This window comes from Oreochromis aureus, linkage group 6 (assembly GCF_013358895.1).
Source record: "Oreochromis aureus strain Israel breed Guangdong linkage group 6, ZZ_aureus, whole genome shotgun sequence".
Taxonomy (NCBI): domain Eukaryota; kingdom Metazoa; phylum Chordata; class Actinopteri; order Cichliformes; family Cichlidae; genus Oreochromis; species Oreochromis aureus.
This window is the reverse complement of record NC_052947.1, coordinates 14525559-14548466: the sequence shown is the minus strand read 5'-3', so window position 1 is coordinate 14548466 and position 22908 is coordinate 14525559. Positions and strand designations below refer to the sequence as shown.

Here is a 22908-nt window from a genome sequence, read left to right as displayed (position 1 = left end):
GCAGTAGTGGAAATGGTGTTAAGTTTGAGTCTGATGTGTCGAACGCTCTGGTACACATGCTGAATGAAGTGTTGGTCCAAACATGTTCTGCTTGGCCGGTTATTAAGAGGATTGGCACAGATTTTTTTTGTTTGTTTGAGATTTAGCACTGGTATTACTGCTGGTTATATGATTAAATGAATTCCCTCCGGAGTTGCAGGTTAGCTGACAGGTGTGGTACCACCAGTGCCACAGCCAGGATACTCATTCATATTGGTCTTAACTGAAGCCTGCTTAAACAGTAATTGACAGAGGCACCTCGCGTGCTCCGCAACTGGCAGCTTTAATCTTTAAAATCTGAAAACCTCGTTTCAGTGGCAGGCTGCTATTAGCAGATTTGTGCTAAGCTTGGGGGATATGTTGTGTTTTGGGCTGCTGTAGGTGTTTGTAATACACAGTAAGGCACAGTGAAGGGAAGACAGTTACAAGGCTAATTTGAGGTTTGGCATCCAAAGTTAAGATATATTTATACTAGGCTGTTGTCTTCAGCCGGGAAGTGATTTGGAGTTGATGTAAGCTGTAATATGATTCGTGACGCTGTTGGCAATCCTTGTGTTTCACCCATTTACAGCTTTAAAGTGCAAAATCATTTCTCCTAGCTGTCACCAGGCTAGCGCTGTTTCTCAGTGCAGCATAGACAATGAAAACAAAGGCTTTAAACATGCAGGGAGGGTTTTCTATTGTTGTCTATGACTGATCTGTTTGAGATAGATTTGTCAATAATTACAAAGAAGATTATTTTGGCTGCTGGCAAAGGAAATGAAGCCGGGTCGAAAAACACATTCACTGACTAAGTAGTTTTTAGAAGACAAAATAAAACAGTGTCTCTCTTACAAATCAAACATTTAATTCATGATTCCTAAAAAACAAATGTTCAGTACAAATGTTCTTTTCCTCAGTGCCAGGCGCAAAAACTATTTCACCAACATGATTTAATAACGTGTCCTAACTTTAATATTACATTTGCCTGACTTTTGGTGAACTCACTGTTACTGTTATTTGATATAATAAAGCAGCTGCCTGTCTAATCTAAGTTGGATAGCCAATGTTGTAGTATAAAAGTCTTGAAGACCCGTGTTTCTTTCTGTTTTGCTTTCAAGGAGTCAGACTTCATTTTAATTTTTTTATAGAAAGGTCTTTAGCAACAGCTCTCCTGCTTTGTGAAGTTTTCCTTTGGACATTGACAGCTTTTTCACCAATTTTCAGTCCAGTCCTTAAATGTGACATTTTCATAAGAATGTTTTTTTGTGGCTATTAAGCCACCTGACACTGACCTATGAATCATTCAAGCATGAAAAAGGCTCCAAACTGAAGCGATTAACCAGTGTTGTGTTTACACATAATAGACAAAGAATAGATTTTAGGCACTTTGTCACTAGCAGCCTTTCAGAAAAACACAAAAATGTATCATCAGATTTTGATCCACCATGTAATGCATGATAATGGTAAATGGACTGATTCTTATATAGCGCTTTTCTACTCTCCCAGAGTACTCAAAGCGCTCTATACAGCATGCCACATTCAACCAATCACACCCATTCTCGCCAGCACTTTTTTCTAAGATTTTAGTGTTTTCTAGCTAACATTCATACATAGTTATACTCCGATGGATGCATCGGAGAGTAACTTGGGGTTAGTATCTTGCCCAAGGAAATTTGACATGCAGACTGGAAGAGCCAGGAATCGAATGACTAACCTTCCGATCAGTAGATGACCTGCTTCACCTCCTGAGCTACAGCTGATCCCAAATACATTGCCAATACAGTAAACACATACCTGGATAGAAAAACACACAGTGGAACACCATCAGTCATGGATTGGCTTCCTCACCATTACTGAAGCAGTGAACATATTGACAGAGAACAGAACAAAAGGCGGCCAACATCCAAATAAGAGCTTCAGAAGTCCTTCAAGAAGCCTGGAGAACTTTTCCTGAAGACAACTTAAAGAAATCTTTTGTTTATTTTCTGGATATAGCATTTGTGTAAAAGTCTGTGTTGCTTTGGAAACCAGTTGTTTGTTGTGATCACCATTTGATGCTCACCTTTGTTCCTGGTAGAAGAGAGGCATTGAGGCCAAGGTGCTTGGGAGTGAGCAAAAGCTTCAGATTCTTATTATTATGATTAATTTTATTTATAACAGAAGAGCATCCAACATCCTTGATACTGAGGTCACTCCATAAGCTGTTAGAAGCAACCTAGATAGCCGAGGAAGTTTGTTTGTTTTAAGGTTAGGTTCCGACATTTGTCATAAGAACATGTACAACATAAAAAAAAGTTGTGTGGAGTGAGTTTGGTGTTTCAGTTGTCACCATGTCACAGGTAGTATTTGGACCATAGACCTTATAAAAGCTGGACAAAGCTACTGAGATGTCACCTATTGGTTTCTGAAGTCATGTTTTGAGCGTTTTCACCGTCCCTGCCTTGGTTTCAGAAGAACAGATGTGATGAGGAGGGGTGTGTCTGACTGCGTAACTGCATGCTCATTGATACCTTGGATAGTCCGTTTTTGGAAACCTAGTATGACAGAGATTTGTAAAATAATTCATTAACATTATTCATTAACATTTTATTCAGTATTGCCCGCATTAAGTGTGTGAGCCCATAAGCTCACACACTTGGCCAAGAAAGAACACCACTTTTGTCATAATTTTTTTTTAGTTACATTAATTTAACTCAAATTTTTAAAACTAATAAAATCCTAAATCTTCAAATTTAGTGCCTATTTTATCTTTAACTCTTATAATTAGAAAAAAAATATGAAAATTGATCATTTAATGTCTTCAAGAAATAACTTCTTTGGATAGCTGCTGATGTAGGATAGCGGGTGCAGTGATAAGGGACTGCAGCTTTTAGCACATTGGCTTAGTTTGTTTTTAAGCTAGAAGTAGCTTTTGTGTGTTAGACCTCCGAGGTGTCCTTATGTTAAAAATTTAAATTTCACTTTATTTAATATCCATTTTTCATTTGACACAGATTGTCAGCAAAGGTTTTGTGTTTAACAAAAACACTGGTAAAATTCTGCTTTCAAGTGCATTTCCCCATCTTTAGCATACAGCACACATACAGAGTATTAGTGAAAAGTTCTGTGAAATTACAAGAGCCATTTTTCCTAGAAAAAGGAGCTCACTCATTGATGTGAGCTTGCAGCTTCTTTATATTCTTTATATGACTCATTAAACTTAACTGTGTTAACTGTGCAAAGCACAGTGTCATAACTCTTGAAGTGATCATTAATCAGAACTTTATGTGCTACAAATAGCTCAGTAAGTGTTTTGTGCTTTCCTGACTGTATTTAATAACCCAGAAACCCACAAAGCTGTAGTTTCAGGTTCATTCACACTGATAGCACTTGCTAACTACAGCCAATTCATTGTCCCTGTAGGTGTGCCCTTTGTAAGGATGAGCTGTTACTGGTTTTGTTACTGTTACAAAAAGACACAACGTGAGCATTACAATGACTTATAACCAACAGCTTTTCTTGGTGCTCGAATGTGAGTAGAGAAAGGATGGAAATATACTATGAATAAGAGGGCTCACCTCACCTAATAGAAGGCAACCTTTCTGCAAACAGCTGTCTTGCTGATTATCAGAAACAGATTCAATGTAACTGCCAACTTGACTCCATTCAGTTGCAAGCTGATATCAGACTTATTCTGTCTTATTGCAACATTTATAGCAGGTTTTAGTGAAAGCGCTGATGCCCTTGACAATTTTATTTTGCAGCAAAAAATATCAGAGATTTTTTTTTTATTTAGATTTTATGTTATTAGATCAAATAGATATTGAAATTTTTAACATTAAGGTGACAAATCATGATTTGTATTCCTGCAATACACAGCATATTGCAGAAGGTTAAAAACTGCAATAATATTGCATCATGAGTCAATTGTATGCCAGCTTTGTGTCACGTTTATGGGAGCATCCAGGACGTTTCCTTTAAGGATTAAATCAACACTGAGGATTGAGCAGGTGTTTTTCATCGGTTTAGAAGACTGAGGTTCACTGTGGGCTTAAGAAACATTCTCCTCATTCCCTGCTTCTTCACGTCAGTAAAGTTGCACATCTAGAGATGGGATGGAGTAGATAAAATGACAACATTAGCTTACTGGTGAGCAGCAGTAGGTTAATATTCTGACCTGAGGCAGATTCACTTGCACTGGTGCGATCCAAGTTCAACAGTGTTGTGGGTTTAGTCTCACATGGCATGAGGTGCCACGCGGTACCTTGGCCTAACTACTCTCTAGACAAATTGAACCGTGAAATAATCTCCTCCAAACCGCTTGTTTCAGATTTGAGAGGAAAGTGCTGCGTTCTGTTTGAGTTATGTTAATCCACTGTGCAGACTCTGTAACACGTTGTTGTTTGTTTCAGGCACCCATACATCACCCAACTCATTCACATCAGTTTTGGGGTGATTATTTCTTTTAACACATTTAATAATGGTTGATTAACAAGACTAACTGCTTGTAAATGAATTAAATGGCATTTCAGTTCTGTACATGTTGCTTCCTCTGTTATTAATATTTCACTAAACCATTAGTTTACCCAGGTGAGCTGCCTCTGGGTCAGCATCTCTGAGATGCTCAGGACAGCAGCAGCTAGACTGGAAGAGAACTTACTTTATTCACAGTGGTATAAATAATTCACTCAGTCAGATTCTGAGGCTTACTTAAAAAATGTAGACGTTGAGGTACAAGCGGGCAATCTGTGAAAATATTCGATAAATCCAGGATTTCCTGAATAATAGGTTCCTTGTTCAGTGCATGCCAGTTAGTTTATTCTGGTGACGTGGGAGGTGGTTCATTTGTGTGTTATGCAACCAGGCACGAGGTCGCAAATGTCTGGCTGCTGATCCGATATTTCATATTTTGTCTTTACAACAAACTTCAAGAAGAGCAATTAATATAAAGACGAGACACACTGTACAGTTTATTTGATATGCCACCCTTTTGTTTGAGGATGAGACCGGTGGCTTCATGTGATTTATGAGACGGAGCAGGGTTTTTTTTATTGCTTGACTACATCACTGATGCTGCTGCAGTCAGTCACCTTCAGAATCCAGAGCTGCGGTCGCTTGGCTGTTTCTGATCTAAACGGTGTCTTTTCATATTGTCTGTGTGTGAAACGAGAAGTTTTGACAGCTCTTTTGTGCTTGGTATCCGAGCAATAGTTGCCTCGCCACTGTGTGTTTGTGCAAGCTATGTTCCTGTGTGCTGTTGCTACAGCATGCTTAACTCCCACTCTGGTCTATGTCCTCCTTATTGCAAGCGACGCATGGAAATCAGAGCGATAAGCCAGCATCGTGAGTTTCAAAATAACCATGTTGTCCTTTTCAGCTACAAGATAATAAACAGATGCTTGCTATAGAAACACACAGAACAAGCAGTGAATTCAATGTGTGTATATTTGTTGATGTTAATTGCTGTTTTGCTATTGAAAATTAATTAATAAATTACCTCCAGGGACCAAAACGAGGCTGAGACATTGGAGGTGTAGAGCAAAGAAGTGTGCCAGAGACAAATACAAAGCTTCAAGCTAGCATTATTATAGCTTTGCCCAGTTTGATGGCAAGATAAGGGTCATGTTTGGGGGTTTTTTTTAATGCAATTTGTTGCTCACCAGAGGAAAGTAAGGATTACCTTTTACATCCAGTGAGACTGGAGTTGACATGCAGTGCAGTTTCCTGTGCCTGAAAAGAGGCCAGACTGCTCACGGAGGTAGAAAGCACTCAGAGAAATCAGTCAACATTAAGATAAAGTGAAGCTGGTAGTTTTGTCTTTTGATCTTGGCCTGTTGATTATAGTAAACACATTCCGTACCTTTTATTTTGTCATTTTATAGACTGGACAGAATAATGATAGTAATTGCTACTGAAATCCCATCACTGGCAGCCCGTCACCACTGCTGTTTGGTGAAGTTAGGATCAAGATAGTCGGAAACAAACCGGTCCGACAGCATCGCCCTACTGCGCGCTGCGTAAGCCAGCTTCTGCTAACGAGCGTTCCCATGGAAATGATGACGAAGCAGAACTGGTCAAATCCCATGTGAATGCGCCTCTGTGCCCCTACGGTGTGAGTAAAAGACTTGCGCTCTGCAGGGCCACGCTCACCCTCAGGAAATTGAACTTGAAGCTAGCAACAGGGAATCATTATAGCATGCGGTGGCTCCTTGACCTTCAGCGTCACTCATTTGAGAGTTCGAGTGGATTGTGTTTGTTTTGGACTTGGTGGCACCCTAGAAACTTGTTGACAGTTACCTCCAATTAGAATCCTTACAGGATAGAAGGGAGAAAAAAAGGCTTTGCATGGAGTTATGTAAGGCTGAAACACACAAATGGCAAATCCACAACAGACAAAAGAGCCCATTGCTGCATAAATACTAAAAGCTAAAACAGCTGAAAGAAGCTGCATGGCATGGTGTAGCTAATTATCATTAGATGTAATTAATTCTTCAGCACATGTCAAAGATGGGAGGTGCTTCAAATTTAAATGAATTTTTGTCAGTTTTTTTTGGTTTGGATGAAGAGGTTGCCCATCCTTAAGTCTCCATAGCCGCCAAGCACAAAGGCCTAGAGACCAGTTACTGACAACTTCTTAGTAGCAACTTCTGGTCACTATGGAAAAATGTGTCTTCCCTGACCAGTTGGCGAATGGTTGGTGGGGGATACTGAGTGTTGCTAGGTGAAATCGGTCATCGGCACCAAAGGCATCCTTGTAACTTTGGTCGATAGAAGATTGCATGGAGGACGCCGACTTGCATTGAAACACTCACTAACTTGTTGCCGACCTGCAGTGAAACTGAAGAGTTTGACATGAACTGGAAATAAAGAATATTTGCCTTCAAAGTAAAAGTTTTGCCTTATTAAAATCTGTTGATTGCAGTAGGTATGACCTGACTTTTATTTTGGAGGATGGTGTACCATCCCCCAAAGCATCCACTCACAAACCCCTGACTGATTGGTGAACGGATGTTGCTGTCACAAAGAGACAGCCAGCATCCATTCACCAACCAGTCAGGGAATACTCATTTTCCCCTAGTGACCAGAGGTTGCCAGGGGGATCACCAACGCGTCTCTATACCTGTGTGACTGAAGGCTTACTGGTCTACTCCACACTTTGTTGTTGGAGGAACAGAGGGAGCGAGGAGTAGCTTTTAAAGATGAAAAAAGATTAACTGCTTTGATACATTTTTTGTTTTTTTTATGCATTTCACACTTGACTTATGTTTCACTCTTTTGGTAAACTTTAGGGAGAGAACTGTATAACTTCATCATATCATCTGGTGTTTTGTTGTTTGTGAGCTCATGGTGTTTGGGTCAAGCCTAGCTAAGTTTCTCTGTTTCTTTATTCCCTGATTTTTGCTTTCACCTCTCACTGAGTGTCCCCAAAGGCATAAAAGACACGACGACTTGTTTTTCCTGTTTTTCTGTTCAACTCTCTTCTCAGTGTAAAAGTTTAGTAAGTCTAGAGGGGATTTTTTTTTTTTCTGAGTTCTCTTATCTATCTCACATTAAAGTTTGTTTTTGTTTTTTTTGTGTCTTCAGTTCATAAACTCGATATCCTTGAGTTTTGGACTGTTATTCGCCTCATAGAAGAAAACAAGAAAATCACAATTTAGTGAGATTTTTGCTCAAAAGATATGCAGACTAGTCAGGTACAACAGGTAAAGTTGGTACAGATCCTTCTGTGGTTCTCTTTGGATCAGTAGCAGTGATGTATTTTGGGAGGCAAAGGATCTACAGCCCTCTGCTGTAGAAGACAGGCGAACTGCTCATAACAACAATGACTGTTGTCAGCTTGGTGTGTGTTAAAGGTAGATGGTCAGTTAATCATAGAGGGTGTGGTGTTTGCTGTCACCAATGAAGACTGATTGGAGCGAGATTGCCCCCGGGTCGACAGCAGGTGGATGTTTTAGATGAAGCTCGTGGCAGCAGGTGGATGTGTTGAACCTGGAAACCGCCAGTCTGATTTCATTCCCTCAGGCCTTCCCAGTGTCGTGTTACTGACAGTTGTTTTTCCTCCTCTGTGAATCACGTTAGACAGATGACATTGGTTACGGCCCTATTGTTGGTGGTTTTCCCTCATGCAGTGTGAAATTTAATTAAATGAATGTGAAATGCCACAAACCAGTCACTGACACTGGGTCATTCGCTTTGGAGACACAGAACTAATGTACATTAAACCTGAAACAAAGCTGACAGGAATGTTTGGACTCAGTTTTAAAGGAATGGTTTGGCACATGGAGTTATCACACACATGACTGGAACAAAGGAAAACCTGCTAGTTTGGCTTTTAGGTGAAAAAAGTCCACCTTTATTAACACTTTTTAAACTTTAATTCATTTAAATAATTAAGCACAAAAAGCCCGTCCATATAGAAGCCTCATCGTCTCTTGGCTTTATATTTTATATATTTAGAATCTATTAGACACACGGTTAGTGCCAGCAGAAGATGGTTCATCTTTTGTAATAACTTAGACTTTTTTATGTGAAAAAGGACCTCCTGAGCTCCTTTATCAACATCACTTTATGTCTCATTTGTCTAGTCCATAAAGACACCATAATGTGATACAGTGGCTTTGCACAGATTAAGTAAACAAGTTGTAAAGTGTCAGTTGTGAAATAACAGATGTTTGTTGTCTTTATGATGTTTCCAAGTTTTTATAGCTTACAGTTTATGGCTTGAGTAAACTGTTTCCTAGCTACACTGCTGCCAGGTGTACAGTAATACTCATTAGTGTCTTATAGCTTTCATTGTATGTACTGACCTGTAGTCAGAGCTCACTGTTAACCTGTGGACCTGAGCTCTGATCTTTAAATTTGTTGTGACTAACCTACACTCACAAATCACTTTGCTACGTACACCTTGCAAGTATCAGGTTGGATCTCCTTATGCTTTTAGAAGTTGAATCACGGCATAGATTCAACAAGTTGCTGCAAATGTTCCACAGAGTTTTTGGTCCATATTGACATGATAGCATCACGCAGTTGTTGCAGATTTCCACCACATCCCTGAGGTGCTCTATTGGATCAAGATGTGGTGATTATGGAGGCCATTTGAGTACAGTGAACACATTTTCATGTTCAAGAATCAGTTTGAGATAAACCGAGCTTTGTGATATGGTTTATTATTCGGCTGGAAGTAGCCATCACAAACATGGTCAGCAACAAGACTCAGGTAGGCTGTGCTGTTTTAAATGACGATCAGTTGGTATTTATGAGCCCAAGGTGGTCCAAAAAATATCCCCCATCACCTTCAGCCTGAACTGTTCATGCAATGTAGGTTGGATCCATGTTTTTATGTGTTTATGGTCTTAGCACAAATGTTGGAGCAGAAATAAAGACTCGTCAAACCAGACCATTATGTGTAAATCCATGGTTTGAACTCCAGCAGGTTGTCTTGACACTGGCTGAGTGATGAGCGTGTATTAAACAAGGTTTTGGTGTTTCACAGTCTGGATTTTGAACACATGCTGGTTTACAATGAATCTTGATCCATTATGCAGTCCCGTTTCCAGCATAAAGCTAACGATGCCTAGCTGGAGCCTCGTTATCAACAGACATGCAAGCTATTGATCTTCTCATCTAATGTTTCACAAGAAAGAAATCAAGTGCTTCTTTAAAGCTGATATGACAGCGAACACTGTAAACAGATCCTAAAGCAGCACGTGTTAGCAGTAGCCATTTCTCCTCGCCGCAGATGGAGAGGAGTTGGTGTGAGGTCAGATGTTCTCACCATCTTATGAATTAAAGATGACTGATGGTGTGGTCCAGTTCTGAGGACAGGGCACCTGAACATGCAAGCCGATGTTGGCAACATGAAGCTATTAGTGACGCAGGCTTTATTAATTAGTTATAACCTCATCAGTATCATGTTGAGAAGGCTGCGAACCAATGGCAGACTACCATTTAAGATGTTACGATTGTGTAAGAGGCAAAGCGTTAATTCTAGAAACCAGCAGAAGGTGACCACATGGACCGTTATCAATACCAGAAATGTGTTATTACAGCAGTTCATTTCCTCTGAAACCACATTATTTTCTTCAAAGTGCTGTAAACAATGTACTGTCCCCCTCATTGCCACCATACATCTGATTCATCTGCTGTTTTCTGTCAGATCCTCTGTTCAATTACCCTTTTATAAAGAGGAGTATCGGATCACTGTAGCCATGTCAGCTCCAGCACTGAGTGATGTGTTCTCCTGAAACTTAACACAGTTTCCCTCCAACTGGGAGCTGCAGTGAGTGCAGCCATTCAGTTAATAAAGGCAAGAGGGGGAAACTCAAGCACTTCCCTTCCTTCTGGCCTAAGTAGTGGTTCTTAGTGTCCACAAATTATCATTTGATCACTCGTTTCAGAGAGCGTTCAATGAGGATCATTTTCTAAAGTGTTCATGAGCGAGACGTATAAAGACTTTAATGTTTCACAAATATCTGTGCTATATTCAAAAGTACAGCTTTCATATATATGTGGTGGTAAGCAGTTGTGTTTTTAAACATTATCAGTCCACTGTCACCATACAGCGAGGCTTTTATTAAACACACAGGCTCTCCTGGAAATGTGACAGAATCTCAGTTTAATGATGACAGAGTCTAATTTGTCTTTAAGACAAAGAAACTGGCAGAAAATGTAGGACTGATAAAAGGTTTACAAGCCAAGATCTTTTTCTAAAAAAATACTTAATGTGAAAACTGTTTTCCAAGATTAGCTTGCAGAGTTGTCTGACAAAATCCAGTTTTAACCATTTGTTTCTCAGACTTAGAAGAACTCTTACTGGATTTTTAAAATGAACTGTATTTACATGTTGAATAAAATGTATTTAAATAGTTATTTGTGTCTAAAGTGCAGGTGTGACTTCAACCGTCACTTTTGGGATACAGTGCATATCGGTATTGTCTTGGTGGCTGCTTAGATGAGAGCTGTGTAACAGAACCTAAGGGGGGTGTGTGTGTGTGTGTGTGTGTGTGTGTGTGTGTGTGTCATGTCTATGATCATTATACACCCCACAGCTTGACTTCAAAGCCCTTCAAAAATGGAAAAGAACAGGATTTGCAGTTTCCTTCACTGAGAGGCCCTTTCACTAGGTCCCCCTCGTCTTTGTTCTGTCATGCCCTTGTTTAATTTCCTCAAATTCCAGATAGTCGATGACGATGGTGTGCATGAGTACCTCTGTATAATCCTGTCCTGTGTCATTTGTGTTGCTCTTGTAGCTCCATGGCCATCATTTCCCCCTGCCCACTACCTCTGGGAGGTATCCTTCAAAGGCCCCACTTAGGGCGATGGATGACCAGCTGAGTGACGGAGATGAATCAAAGGATGCAGCCTGTTCATAGTGACTAGATTAGGAGACACCAAGCAGCGCTGCAGTGAGCTGATGTTCTCTGGAAATTCAGGAGATACAGATCACATATTTGTTTAGTTTGTGTCAGCACAGAGACTGTATGCTGACTGCTCAACCTTGCGATGCTTGTTATGAGTTGTACATCCACGACAAATGAGCCAGAGAGCTGCAGCAGCGAGGGGAGCAGCTGCACCACTTCCTCCATCACTACCTCAGACCCTTCTTCTATGTCTGGGCACGTTCAACCCACCTTGCTTTCTGACACCACCCAGAATGAAGTGCCGCCCCCTCCTCCCCTCCCGCCCCCACCTCCTGGGGCACCGCCGCCCCCTCCGCCCCTGGCAAACACATCCACCAACCACAATGGGAGGAAGAAGCGCCGCGTCCGCAGCTTCTACTGGAAGCCTATCCCAGAGGAGAAGGTGCGCGGGAAGCCGAACATCTGGACGCTGGCGGTGCGGCAGCAGCAGTACCAGATCGATGTTCGCTCTGTGGAGGAGCTGTTTGGGCAGCAGGAGGATGCGGGGATGGGCCTCCGTGGGTCAGCAGCATCAACTGCAACATCAACTCGCGTATCCCGATCACGCTCCTTTAAAGACACCAAGAAAGACGAGGTGAGTGACTGTCATGAATGTCTAAGACGGGCGCTTAAAATATGGAAATTCTGACAATTAATGGTGAGTTTAGACTGCAGACATTAAGGTGGTGATTAAGGTTCAGGCGTGAATTAACTGGATTTGATTTTTCTATTGAATAAGTTGTTAAATTATTGCAAGTATGTAGTCCATCCACTCACAGTGTGTCTGCAACCATGTCCAATACTGGTTAACTTAACATAGACAGTTGCAGCATACTTTAAACACCATCTTTAGTTCAAACCACAGAAGTGCCCAGTTGCTATTTAAAAGTAGTAATTGGGCCTCAGGGGTCATTTTTTAAAAATGTATGTGCTGCACAGTCACCTGTTTTCTGTGTGAGCCGTACGAGCTTCTTAATGAAGGAGGTTTGAACCTCACATAGAGACAACCAACAACACCCAGGAGTGGGTGTGTTTGTTTGACTGTATGCTTTAACTACAGCTTTTATCATAGTGTCTTGTGTTTTTTGTTTTTTTTTCTTTCCTCAGATCAACATCCTTGACTCAAAGAGGGGGATGAACGTGGGCATTTTCCTCAAGCAGTTTAAAAAGTAAGTTTCCCACTGTTACCAGAGTGAAAAGCAATGCACAAAAATCCCACAGGAGCACAAACGCGATCAGTTTGAGCCCTTTTCTCGGTGGAGTTTGGTTTCCAGGTTCTAATGCTTCCTCCCACAGTTCATTTGTTATTCTAAACTAGTGCTGTCAGCATTAATCTCATTAAAATGACGTTAACGTCATAACCGCATTAACGAGGCAAATCTTTGTTAGCGAGTTAGCGTGGATCGCCCCGTGCATGGAGCTGCACGGCGCCAACGCGTTAACGAGCTAACCGCGCTAACGCATTCACGCCATGCAGCCCCACACAGTTATGGTCTATGGGGCTGCGGTTATGGCTTTAACGTCATTTTAACGCTGACAGCACTATTCTAAACTAATTCAAACTCCCGCACAGGGAGCCACTTCCGCCCACACCACCTCTAATTATATTGATTATATTGACGTATATTGATTTGAAATTTGTTTATTTGTAAGTTGACGAAAAGGCTTTAGTTAGTTACGAGTGAGGAAAAAAGATTTGCGCTCACTTTTTCAATTTTGTCTTATTATACAATATTTTATTATTCAATAAAAAAGGCAAACACTACATTTTTGGAAATATTTATGCGTGTTTTCTTGTTTGTTTGTTTGTTTTTGTACTACTTGAACACTAAAGACACCCTCCAATGACATGACAGTGCCAGCAGTGGCCCCCAGATCATTTAAGTTTGAGACCCCTGAGCCACAGAATAAACCACTGTATGAATGCAAGGTTAAAATCTGACTTTTAGTCTAAATTGCTTTGAATGGTCAGTAAGACATGAAAAGTACAAACTCATTTCTGAAATGTGTTGGGAAGTTGTGTAAATAAGTGTAAAAAAACAATTGTAATGACTTTTACACTCATAACATGCATCATTTTAAGACTTCCATTTGCTCATACACACACACACACACACACACACTGAAACTTTGAGCATCACTTCAGTGGCGGTGGTGACGTAGTTTTAGTAAAACCTTTCTTGCTCTCAGTGTTACAGGCGGTGTTTGAGTTTGCTAAGTGCAGAGCTACTTAAGGTAGAGGATTAAATGGCCATTATTAGAAGAACAGTGAGGTTTACCATAACCAAAGAGTTTACTGTAACCAACCAACAAAAAATCCCCCGAACGGTTGTTTGACTTTAACTAAATTAGAGATTGTTTTAATTTTCCTTCGTGGCTTTTCCAAGCCCGTCTCTCGTAAGCTCTTCATGCTGTTGCTAAGGACAGTTCAGATCAGATGCTATCATTATCATGGACATATTCTCATTTTCAATCAATCAGTTTAACTTTCATAAGTAAGCCAAGGGTCCAAATCTGTGCCAGGTAGTCTAATAATCCTTCTTAGGCATCCATTGTTCTAAATTATTTGGTTCGGGAAGTTTCAAAGTGAGTTTGACCAGACTCGGGATTGAGTTGCATAACTTGTCTAGAATAGAGAGCAAAAAGTGTGTTAGGTATGTGTGTTTGCCTGAAGGTCTATTTGCATGGCTCTCCACAGGATTTTAATGACATTTGACTGCGAGCCATTGCACTGAGTCAAGACAGAGCAGGAGCAGTGACCTCATTACAGTCAGCGTTTACTTTTGTTTGTGGCGTTTTATTTCAAGGAGCATGCATTAATCTTCTGCTGGACTACATTTGAGCCAATTATGTCATAAGCTGCACTTTACGCTGTATAAAACAGCTAAAAACTCAAAACCTCGAACATAAAGTGAATTAATTTTACAGCTTGTTGTAGCATTTAATGATTTCCACCCCAGTCAGCTAAGAGCTTTTTTTTTTTTTTTTTTTTTTTTTTTTTTTTTTTTTTTTTTTTTTTAAATACACCTGTTACATTAGAAATATTTGGATCGTGTCACTGATATCAGTAGACAGTAGCCTGAGGCATAAACAAGAGTATAAGCAAATTAGAGTTCTTGCTGTGCTGGAGAATGTGACAGCCCCAAAACATAGATGTATATCAGTATATTGCATATATTAGAAAATATAAGAAATCACTCTAACTTTGTAATATGTAGTATAGTTCAGTCTGTTACCTTCCTTGTTGTCATGGAGCAACTGTAACCACGTAATTTCCTTAGGGATTAATAAAGTATTCTGATTGTGATTAGAAATTGTCGTTTTGTTGAAAATACCCCCCTTGTTTAAAATGGTAAATGGCCTGTATTTGTATAGCGCTTTTACTAGTCCCTAAGGACCCCAAAGCGCTTTACACACCCAGTCATCCACCCATTCACACACAGGTGATGGCAAGCTACATTGTACCCACAGCCACCCTGGGGCGCACTGACAGAGGCGAGGCTGCCGGACACTGGTGCCACCGGGCCCTCTGACCACCACCAGTAGGCAACGGGTGAAGTGTCTTGCCCAAGGACACAGCAACCGAGACTGTTCGAGCTGGGGCTCGAACCGGCAACCTTCCGATTACAAGGCGAACTCCCAACGATTGCCCCTAAAAGGGTGTTCCAACTTCAGTAGATTCACACTCATCAGCCTACCTGCACAGGTTTACACCACAGAACTGGAAATGAAATTCCCATTGTTGATCAGGAGGGAAAATGTGTACCCTTCCTGGTCATGGAACAATGAACCAGCTGTTTATCCTCTCATGGCTATTAAAGGGTTTGTGGGAATTTCCACAAACAGTCTAATATTATCTTTGTGAAAAAGAGCACGGTGGCACGGTGGTTAGCACTGTTGCCGCACAGCAAGAAGGTCCTGAGTTCAATTCCAACATCAGGCCGGAGTCTTTCTGTGTGGAGTTTGCATGTTCTCCCCGTGTTTGCGTGGGTTCCCTCCGGGTACTCCGGCTTCCTCCCACCGTCCAAAGACATGCAGCTTGTGGGGGTAGGTTAATTGGATAATCCAAATTGCCACTAGGTGTGAATGTGCGAGTGAATGTGAGTGTGAATGGTTGTCTGTCCCTGTGTGTTGGCCCTGCGACAGACTGGCGACCTGTCCAGGGTGTACCCCGCCTCTCGCCCTATGACAGCTGGGATAGGCTCCAGTGCCCCCCGCGACCCTGAAAAGGATAAGCGGAAGCGAATGGATGGATGAAAAATAAACAGATAAATAAATGTCTCAATGATTTATTGCACTAAAGTTCTTTATAGGCTTCAACGAGGCTTTGAACTTTCGCTGGGTTCGTTACTTTAAAAAAAAAAAATCCAATCTTTATCTCCCCTCCTGATTCGGGGTCTCCACAGCATCTCACCCCACCCCTAACATCCTCCCCTGTCACACCAGCATCCATCAGTCTCCTCTGTGTTCTTCGTCCGTTCCTCCTACCTGGCAGCTCCATCTTCAACACCCTTTGTCCAGTATATCCCCTTTCCCTCGTCTTCACATGTCCAAACCATTTCGGCCTCGTTGCTCAAACTTGTCTTCAAACCGCTCAACCTGAAAAATCACATGGAGCAAATAATTTCTTTTTCCACGTTCTCATCCTAACATTGCAAGAAATTCAGAAAATAAAACCTGCTAATTTAACCTAAATAAATAAATAAATTGCAAATTCAAGAGTTAAATAAACATGTATTGGATACTTTTTGAAGGCTGGCATTTGTTAAAGTGCTTGAATCACATCTTTAAGTGTCAGCTTTCTTAATATTGTCTTTTCAGTCATTTTAAAGCCTCAAAATGAAAGTCGACCAGTTGTGCCCTAAAGGGTTTGTGAAAACAGATTTCTCTTTTATTTATATTGCTAATAAGAAAGCCAGACAGAGGCGCCGAATGCTCTCTGCAAAAGCTGTGTTTTGTGCCTTTGTAAACAGAGGAGGGCAGGCATTAAAGGAAGCACCTGTGCAATTTATCTCTGAACTTTACAGAAACAAACTGTCTTTCAGGTCCAACCGCTCCATTGTCGAAGACATACGAAAAGGAGAAGGAAAGATTTATGGAGCGGAGCTGCTCAAAGACCTGCTGAAGCTCCTGCCCGACGCAGAGGAGGTCCGTGTTTGTGTACTTGTCTGTGTGATTTTTAGCCAAGTATTAATAGCATTAAGATTTTGAATCACAGAGCACAGCTAATGATAAAAGGCAGTTTACGTACGATTGAAAGCGCCCTGCTGAGCTTCCTGTTCCTCTTTATTTTCTCTGCAGATTAAGAAGCTGCAGGCATTCAAAGGAGATCCAGACAAGCTGACACTGGTCGATTCCTTTATGTACCTCTTGATCCAGGTGCCACGGTGAGTTGATTTCAATGGGCATGTATATAATCCAGTTTCCATTAAAAAGGAATGTTAAGTCAGCAGTTTGACAGTCGGTGGAAGATAAAGACTCAAAACTGAGTGCAGAGTTTCATGATTTTGTGCTGACTCTCCAAAGAGTTTACGGCTGCTCTCTGACTTGTATTTCATCTATCAAGTGTTCATATTCAATAATATTAATACGACTGGGGAATGTGCACATTTGTCAGCTTTATAAAAAAGTATATAATGCTGGATTTCATTTTATCTCCTTCCTTTGGATGATTAAACGGCCCATCCACACGTATAAAGGGTCGTATTACATAATATTTTCAGCTCATTCAACTGAAAGCCTGTTTCCATTTTTTTTTCTGAATGGGGACTAATTAACTTCCTTTGAATTTCCTTTTTGTCCAGCAGCACTGTGTGATAGCGCATTAAAATGGCATTAGTGTCATTCAGAGGATGCAGTCCCTGCAGGGGTTATTATGGAGAACTAATGCAGACTGATTGGGCTGAAATGGAGCATTTGTCCAGTGAAATTAGTCAGAAGTCGTTTTTGGTTCGTGCTATAATTGAAATGATGATGTGAAAATATTGTTAAGGTGCTAAAAGTCGTCAAGTTTTACTGCCTCTCAGCAGCAAGATGGAGTGTTATGGTACTCTCCAGGGCGAAGCAGGAGGCATTTCTCTCAGCCTGCTGCATTATAATAACATTTTGTCTTTTCTTAAGGATCTCAGTGTTGAGCAAGAGAGTCGAATCTTTTCTCAGATTTAAACTCTGAACTTCGTCTCTGACAGGTTCGAGGTTCGGATCGAGGCCATGGTCCTCCAGGAAGAGTTCTTCCCTTGCTGTGCTGCGATGGGCCATGAGATTGATGTCGTCCGTGTTGCCACTAAACGTAATAATAACACACTGGCTCTAACACTTTTACACACACAGAAAGCAGGACGGTGTCATCTTGACGTGAGGACACTCATGACTAAAAAACAGCTGTTTCATTGAAATGTAACCTAAAAAGAGTCGAGCAGCTCTTACACATGTTAGTTACTCACAATATTGATTTATTAGAAAATTTAATAATTAAAAAAAAAAATAATTAAAAAAACACAACATAACGGTGTGACCCGTTATGTTGTGGACTACCATTTGGAAGCCCTGAGTTTGGCGAGTTTGGTCATTTCGCTTGTTTTTATTTATTTTTTTAAGTCAGCTGTACTCTGTTAAATGTATTGCTAGCTTGGGTAGCATCGTGCTATAATCTATCATTTACTGTAATGTTAAATGGCAGGCTAAACTTCACTAGCAACAGCCTTCCATACAGTTCAAGAGGTGAGTTACAACCTCATATGTGAACACGATGAAGAAAGGCAGCTGTCCTTCCTCAGACCTTTCAGTCAAAGTTAAACAAGCTGTGGCTCAGTTTATACACGCAATGTTTTTTGTGTTCTATTGTGAATAACGTGGGGTTTTTTTGTAATTTGCAAATTATCAGTGTTCCAACTTTTTGTGGAGGAATTTTGTTCATGTTTGAAAAAAAAACACCCTCTTTACAGTCGTCATAAAGAGGGAGAAGTTCTTGTACCATGAACATGTTTATTTCAGCTTTAAACGTGGATGTTTTAACATACTGTAGGACTCTTTGGGGATTGTTTCCAGCCTCAAGTGGCCACTTGAGGAACTGCAGTTTTGACACTTACATTTTCAGTGATGGAGGTTGCTGCACGTCTCGCACTGACCACATCATGTAGTATTTATCATGTTGTTTTTTTACTTATTAGCACTGAGACAAAGCACAGCTGATGAAAATAGTATTTGTTTTGTATGGGTTATATAACAACGTGCTGGATCTTGTGACCTGATGGTAGCAGAGAGATCACTGCGATCCAAAAAGTTATTACAGTTTATCTCATGAATGTGTACACCATTATTATATCTTTTCTTTTTTTTATTCCTCTGGAGCTAAAGCTGACATGTACTGTTGAATTTGTGATTTACAGTAAAATCACCATATTGATAAACTGATCTGGAAACCTTTTTAATTATTCTATTTTGAGTTGAGCCAGGTTGCCATTTTAGCTGAGTCACACTGTCTTACGTCTTTGTGCTGTATTGGATTTTTCTTAAGACCCTCCTCTACAGTACTGTGACCTTTTCACTGCATTGCGGGGCAATCACTTAAACACTGTGTGGAATAATTACCTGGAATTTTTATGACAAAATTTAATTAATTAATTTTCGATGCGCAAACATTTACCCTTTTCCTTTAAAGTGGTAATTGTAAGTAATTTTAAGTTTATGACTGAATCACATAAGGACACATTATTAGTGCTGATAGATTTCCTGTATGGTGGTGATAAATGAAAATGAGATGGTTTGTAATACATCTGCTCTGGAGTCTCTAATTGAGTTTATATTGATATCTCCTTAAAGAGCTGATGAGCTGTGAGGAGCTTCATGCCATCCTGCATCTGGTGCTGCAGGCCGGAAACATCATGAACGCGGTAAGAGCTTCTCAGGTTACGTTCATGTACACGAACACATCTCTGCTGCCTCTGAACACGCAAGATGTTTCATTTCAGTTCTGATTTTTTTTAATGTATTTTTCCAAATAACTAAATAGATAATAAAACCTATTGTCAGGATGTGTTGGAAACCAAAAAAATCAAAAAGAAAGCTGTCACTGGTTCATAACGCCGTTTCACCTTTCATGGTCTCGCTGTTTCGCGAAATTTTATGCTGTTTTTTCTACAGTTGGGGTTCCCCACATACGCAATCGTGGCTCATTGGGAGTAATCGGAAGGTTACCGGTTCGAGCCCCTTCGATCGTTGTGTCCTTGGGCAAGACACTTCACCCGTTGCCTACTGGTGGTGGTCAGAGGGCCGGTGGCGCCAGTGTCCGCAGCCTCGCCTCTGTCAGTGTGCCCCAGGGTGGCTGTTTACAACGTAGCAATGTGTGTGTGAATGGGTGAATGACTGGATGTAAAGCGCTTTTTCCATAGGGACTAGAAAAGCGCTATATAAATACAGGCCATTTACCATTTACATTGTGTTCTGCATCCTGATTGGCTGTATTGGCTGCATTGTCAGGCAATCTCGTGCCGTGTCTCCTGTACAGTACAGAATGCGTCCAGCTTGTCAAATTTACATAAATCATCGAGCAGTGTGACTCTGAAGTGCTGTATGTTTGTAAGTTTTCTCCCCAACAAACACAACAATGTCCACGAAACATTTTGCACCGTCAAAGGCACCTGCGGGTGCATTTGGTTTCATTCTATGCTGGACTTATTTTTCTATGAAGCTTTGAACTTTGAGAGTGTTTAAACAAGAGAGAAAAGTGTGAAAATGTTCATACCTGTCTGAGAAAACTGTATAAAGTGTGTAGTGAGGGGTTTTACAGCCTTAAAACATCTATAATAATTTTAAAAAAATAAAGTTGGCTAATTCGCGGATTTCACCTATCGCGGGTTATTTTTGGAACCTAACACCCACGATAAACGAGGGACCACTGTATCACTCAGTCTTATTGTTTCACGTTATTTCCAGCTGTGATTCTATGATATTGTTCATTTCTCTGTATAAAATATCCTTCTGTTCTCAGGGTGGCTATGCAGGGAACGCTGTGGGATTCAAGCTGTCATCCCTCCTTTCACTGGCTGACACCAAAGCCAACAAGCCGGGGATGAACCTGCTGCATTTTGTGGCCATGGTCAGTGACACTGTAGTAGAGTACACACAAAACACCTTTAGGACACTGCAGATGTTTGTAATAGGGATTCAGTCCTGGTTTCAGAACCACTTGAGCATGGAATTACATTACTGCTTACACTCACTGGTCACTTTATTAGGTACAGCTGTTCCACCGTTCTCACAGGTCAGCAAATGACATGGCACCAGTTCATTGCATTTAGGCATGTAGACACGGTCAAGTGCAGATTGCGGGTTCACAGAGAAGGGTGTGCAAAAAGAGGAGGGTGAAAATGGTGGATGCTAGAGGTCAGAGAAGAACGGCCAGACTGCTTTAAGATGATAGAAAGGCAGATAACCACTTGTTACAACCAAGATGTGCAGAAGAGCATCTCTGAACACACAGCACATTGAACATTGGAGCTGATGGGCTACACCAGCAGAAGAGCATCACTGGGCGGCACCCCTGTCAGCTAAAACAACATGAAGGCATGTATCTGTCCTGTGCTTCTGGTTGTTGGTGTAATGCTGTGAGGGATATTTTCCTGGCACACTTCGGGCTCCATAATGCCAACTGAGCAACAGTTAAACACCACAGCTTACCTGAGTATTGATGCTGACAGTATCCCACCTTTATGAGCACAGTGTACCATCTTCTGCTTCCAGCATGTCACAAAGCTCAAATCATCTCCAACTGGTGGTCAATTAGCATATTTGTATGGTTTCAGGTGTTGAATTAATTGTTCGTTTGCACTCTGTCAAACCTCTACTCTGTGCATTTATCTTAAAAATGATAAATGGTTATATTAACGGGTTTATGGTTGTATTAACAAGACAATAGCAGAACTGAAAAAAGCTAGATTAACCTCACAATAAGCAAAGATGCATTTACTGTACAAACACTGTAGGAAAGTCTTTCATAAAGAAATTTAAATGAATGTTTTACAGCAGTGATGAGAAAACTGTGTTTGACCACTGAAGCTGCAGGAGAGCAGGTGGACAGCAGATGGTGACAGGAAACAGCACAGAGCCAAGAACGGCTCGCCAAGCAGTTACATCACCATATAGATATTACTCCTTCATCACAATAACTACGCCACTTTACCTTGTACATAATCAGACATTTAGATGTTGACTGTGTGATGTCTCTCTCCATGCAGGAGGCAAAGAAAAAGGACGAGAAGTTGCTCAAGTTTCCTGAGAAGCTTCAAGATGTCCAGAGTGCAGCCAGGTAATCGAAGGGAATCAAATCCTTGCCAGTGAGAAATGTAGTGTAGAGTCCATTATCAGTTTTGCAGTCATGCAGAGGTGATAATGGACTCATATAAAAGCTGTTTATTCTCCAAATGCATGCAGTCTGAAGCAGGGTGAGTTAAGGACTGTGAGAGCATAAGTGTCAGTTTGTATCAGTCAGTTACACAGCAGACATCAGTTTTCTGTAAAACCTCTGTAAAATGTAATGATTTCCAAATTAACCACCATCACATTTATTAAGCAGACAAATTTTCTGATGGGGAACATAATGAGGCGCTGAAGACGACGATTGCCGTAGTATTTTATTGATACGGCCAAGCACAGCCTCATTAACCAGGCTGACATCTAATTTAGGTGTAGAACAAGAGTTATATTCACAGCACAGTCTCAGGCTCTGTCAGCTTCACAAGGTCATCTCTGTGTGCTGTCAGTGCAGATACTGCACCGCAGAGAATTACTCCTCCCTCCTGCCCTCAGGAGAGAGATCGTGAAAGCATTTGTCCCTGCGGTCTACATTTTTAACAGTTTGGAAGTGCATTCACCAAAATCATGCCACATATTTTTTTTTTTAGCAATATAAGGAAGATCGCTTACACTCAGAACTGTCCGTCAGTTTATATGTAATAACAAGTACAAGTGTTTTTTAATAATCTTTCTCCTGTGTTCATGTAGAATTTCAGTGGAAAACATTGAGGAGGAGTTTTCCTCCTTGTATGTCCGAATCAAATCCCTGGAAGAGAAGGTTCAAGGAGACCAGGAGCTGCTGCAGCAGCTGGAGCCCTTCCTGCAGGTGAAGCAGCAGCATTTAGTTATGTAATACATTATGTACACAGACACACGTACAGAAAGTTGGATCAAGCCCGCTCTACATTTGTGAAGCTGCTGACTTAAGTGCTATAGATAATGACTTGTGTAAAAGTGGATAATGCATTATGAATAAAAAGTGTGCATGTGTGCTCGGTGTCTTGTCTCAGAGTGCAGCACTGACACTTCAGGACTTAAAGAGACGCAGGCTGGATCTGCGTAAAGAGGGAAGTACTCTCATCGATTTCTTTTGTGAAGACAAGGACACATTCAAGCTGGACGAGGGCTTCCGGATCTTTCAGGACTTCTGCAACAAATTCAAGAAAGCTGTTAAGGTCGGCTTGAGTGAAACAATAATTCTGGGTTATTATAACAT

The 22908-nt window shown here is 40.9% G+C and overlaps 1 protein-coding gene across 1 annotated transcript in view; it reads left to right on the top strand.

The window, feature by feature from the left end:
- Positions 1-22908, top strand: part of fhdc1 (FH2 domain containing 1) — a 29899-nt gene that overhangs the window by 3480 nt on the left and 3511 nt on the right. Inside the window, exons 2-11 of the mRNA XM_031729813.2 lie at positions 11250-11994; positions 12507-12568; positions 16445-16547; positions 16701-16786; positions 17588-17688; positions 19221-19291; positions 20389-20496; positions 21635-21705; positions 22401-22518; positions 22703-22867. Coding sequence (XP_031585673.2) covers positions 11503-11994; positions 12507-12568; positions 16445-16547; positions 16701-16786; positions 17588-17688; positions 19221-19291; positions 20389-20496; positions 21635-21705; positions 22401-22518; positions 22703-22867 — 1377 coding nt within the window. The 5' untranslated portion in view covers positions 11250-11502. The remainder of the gene's footprint in view (positions 1-11249; positions 11995-12506; positions 12569-16444; positions 16548-16700; positions 16787-17587; positions 17689-19220; positions 19292-20388; positions 20497-21634; positions 21706-22400; positions 22519-22702; positions 22868-22908) is intronic.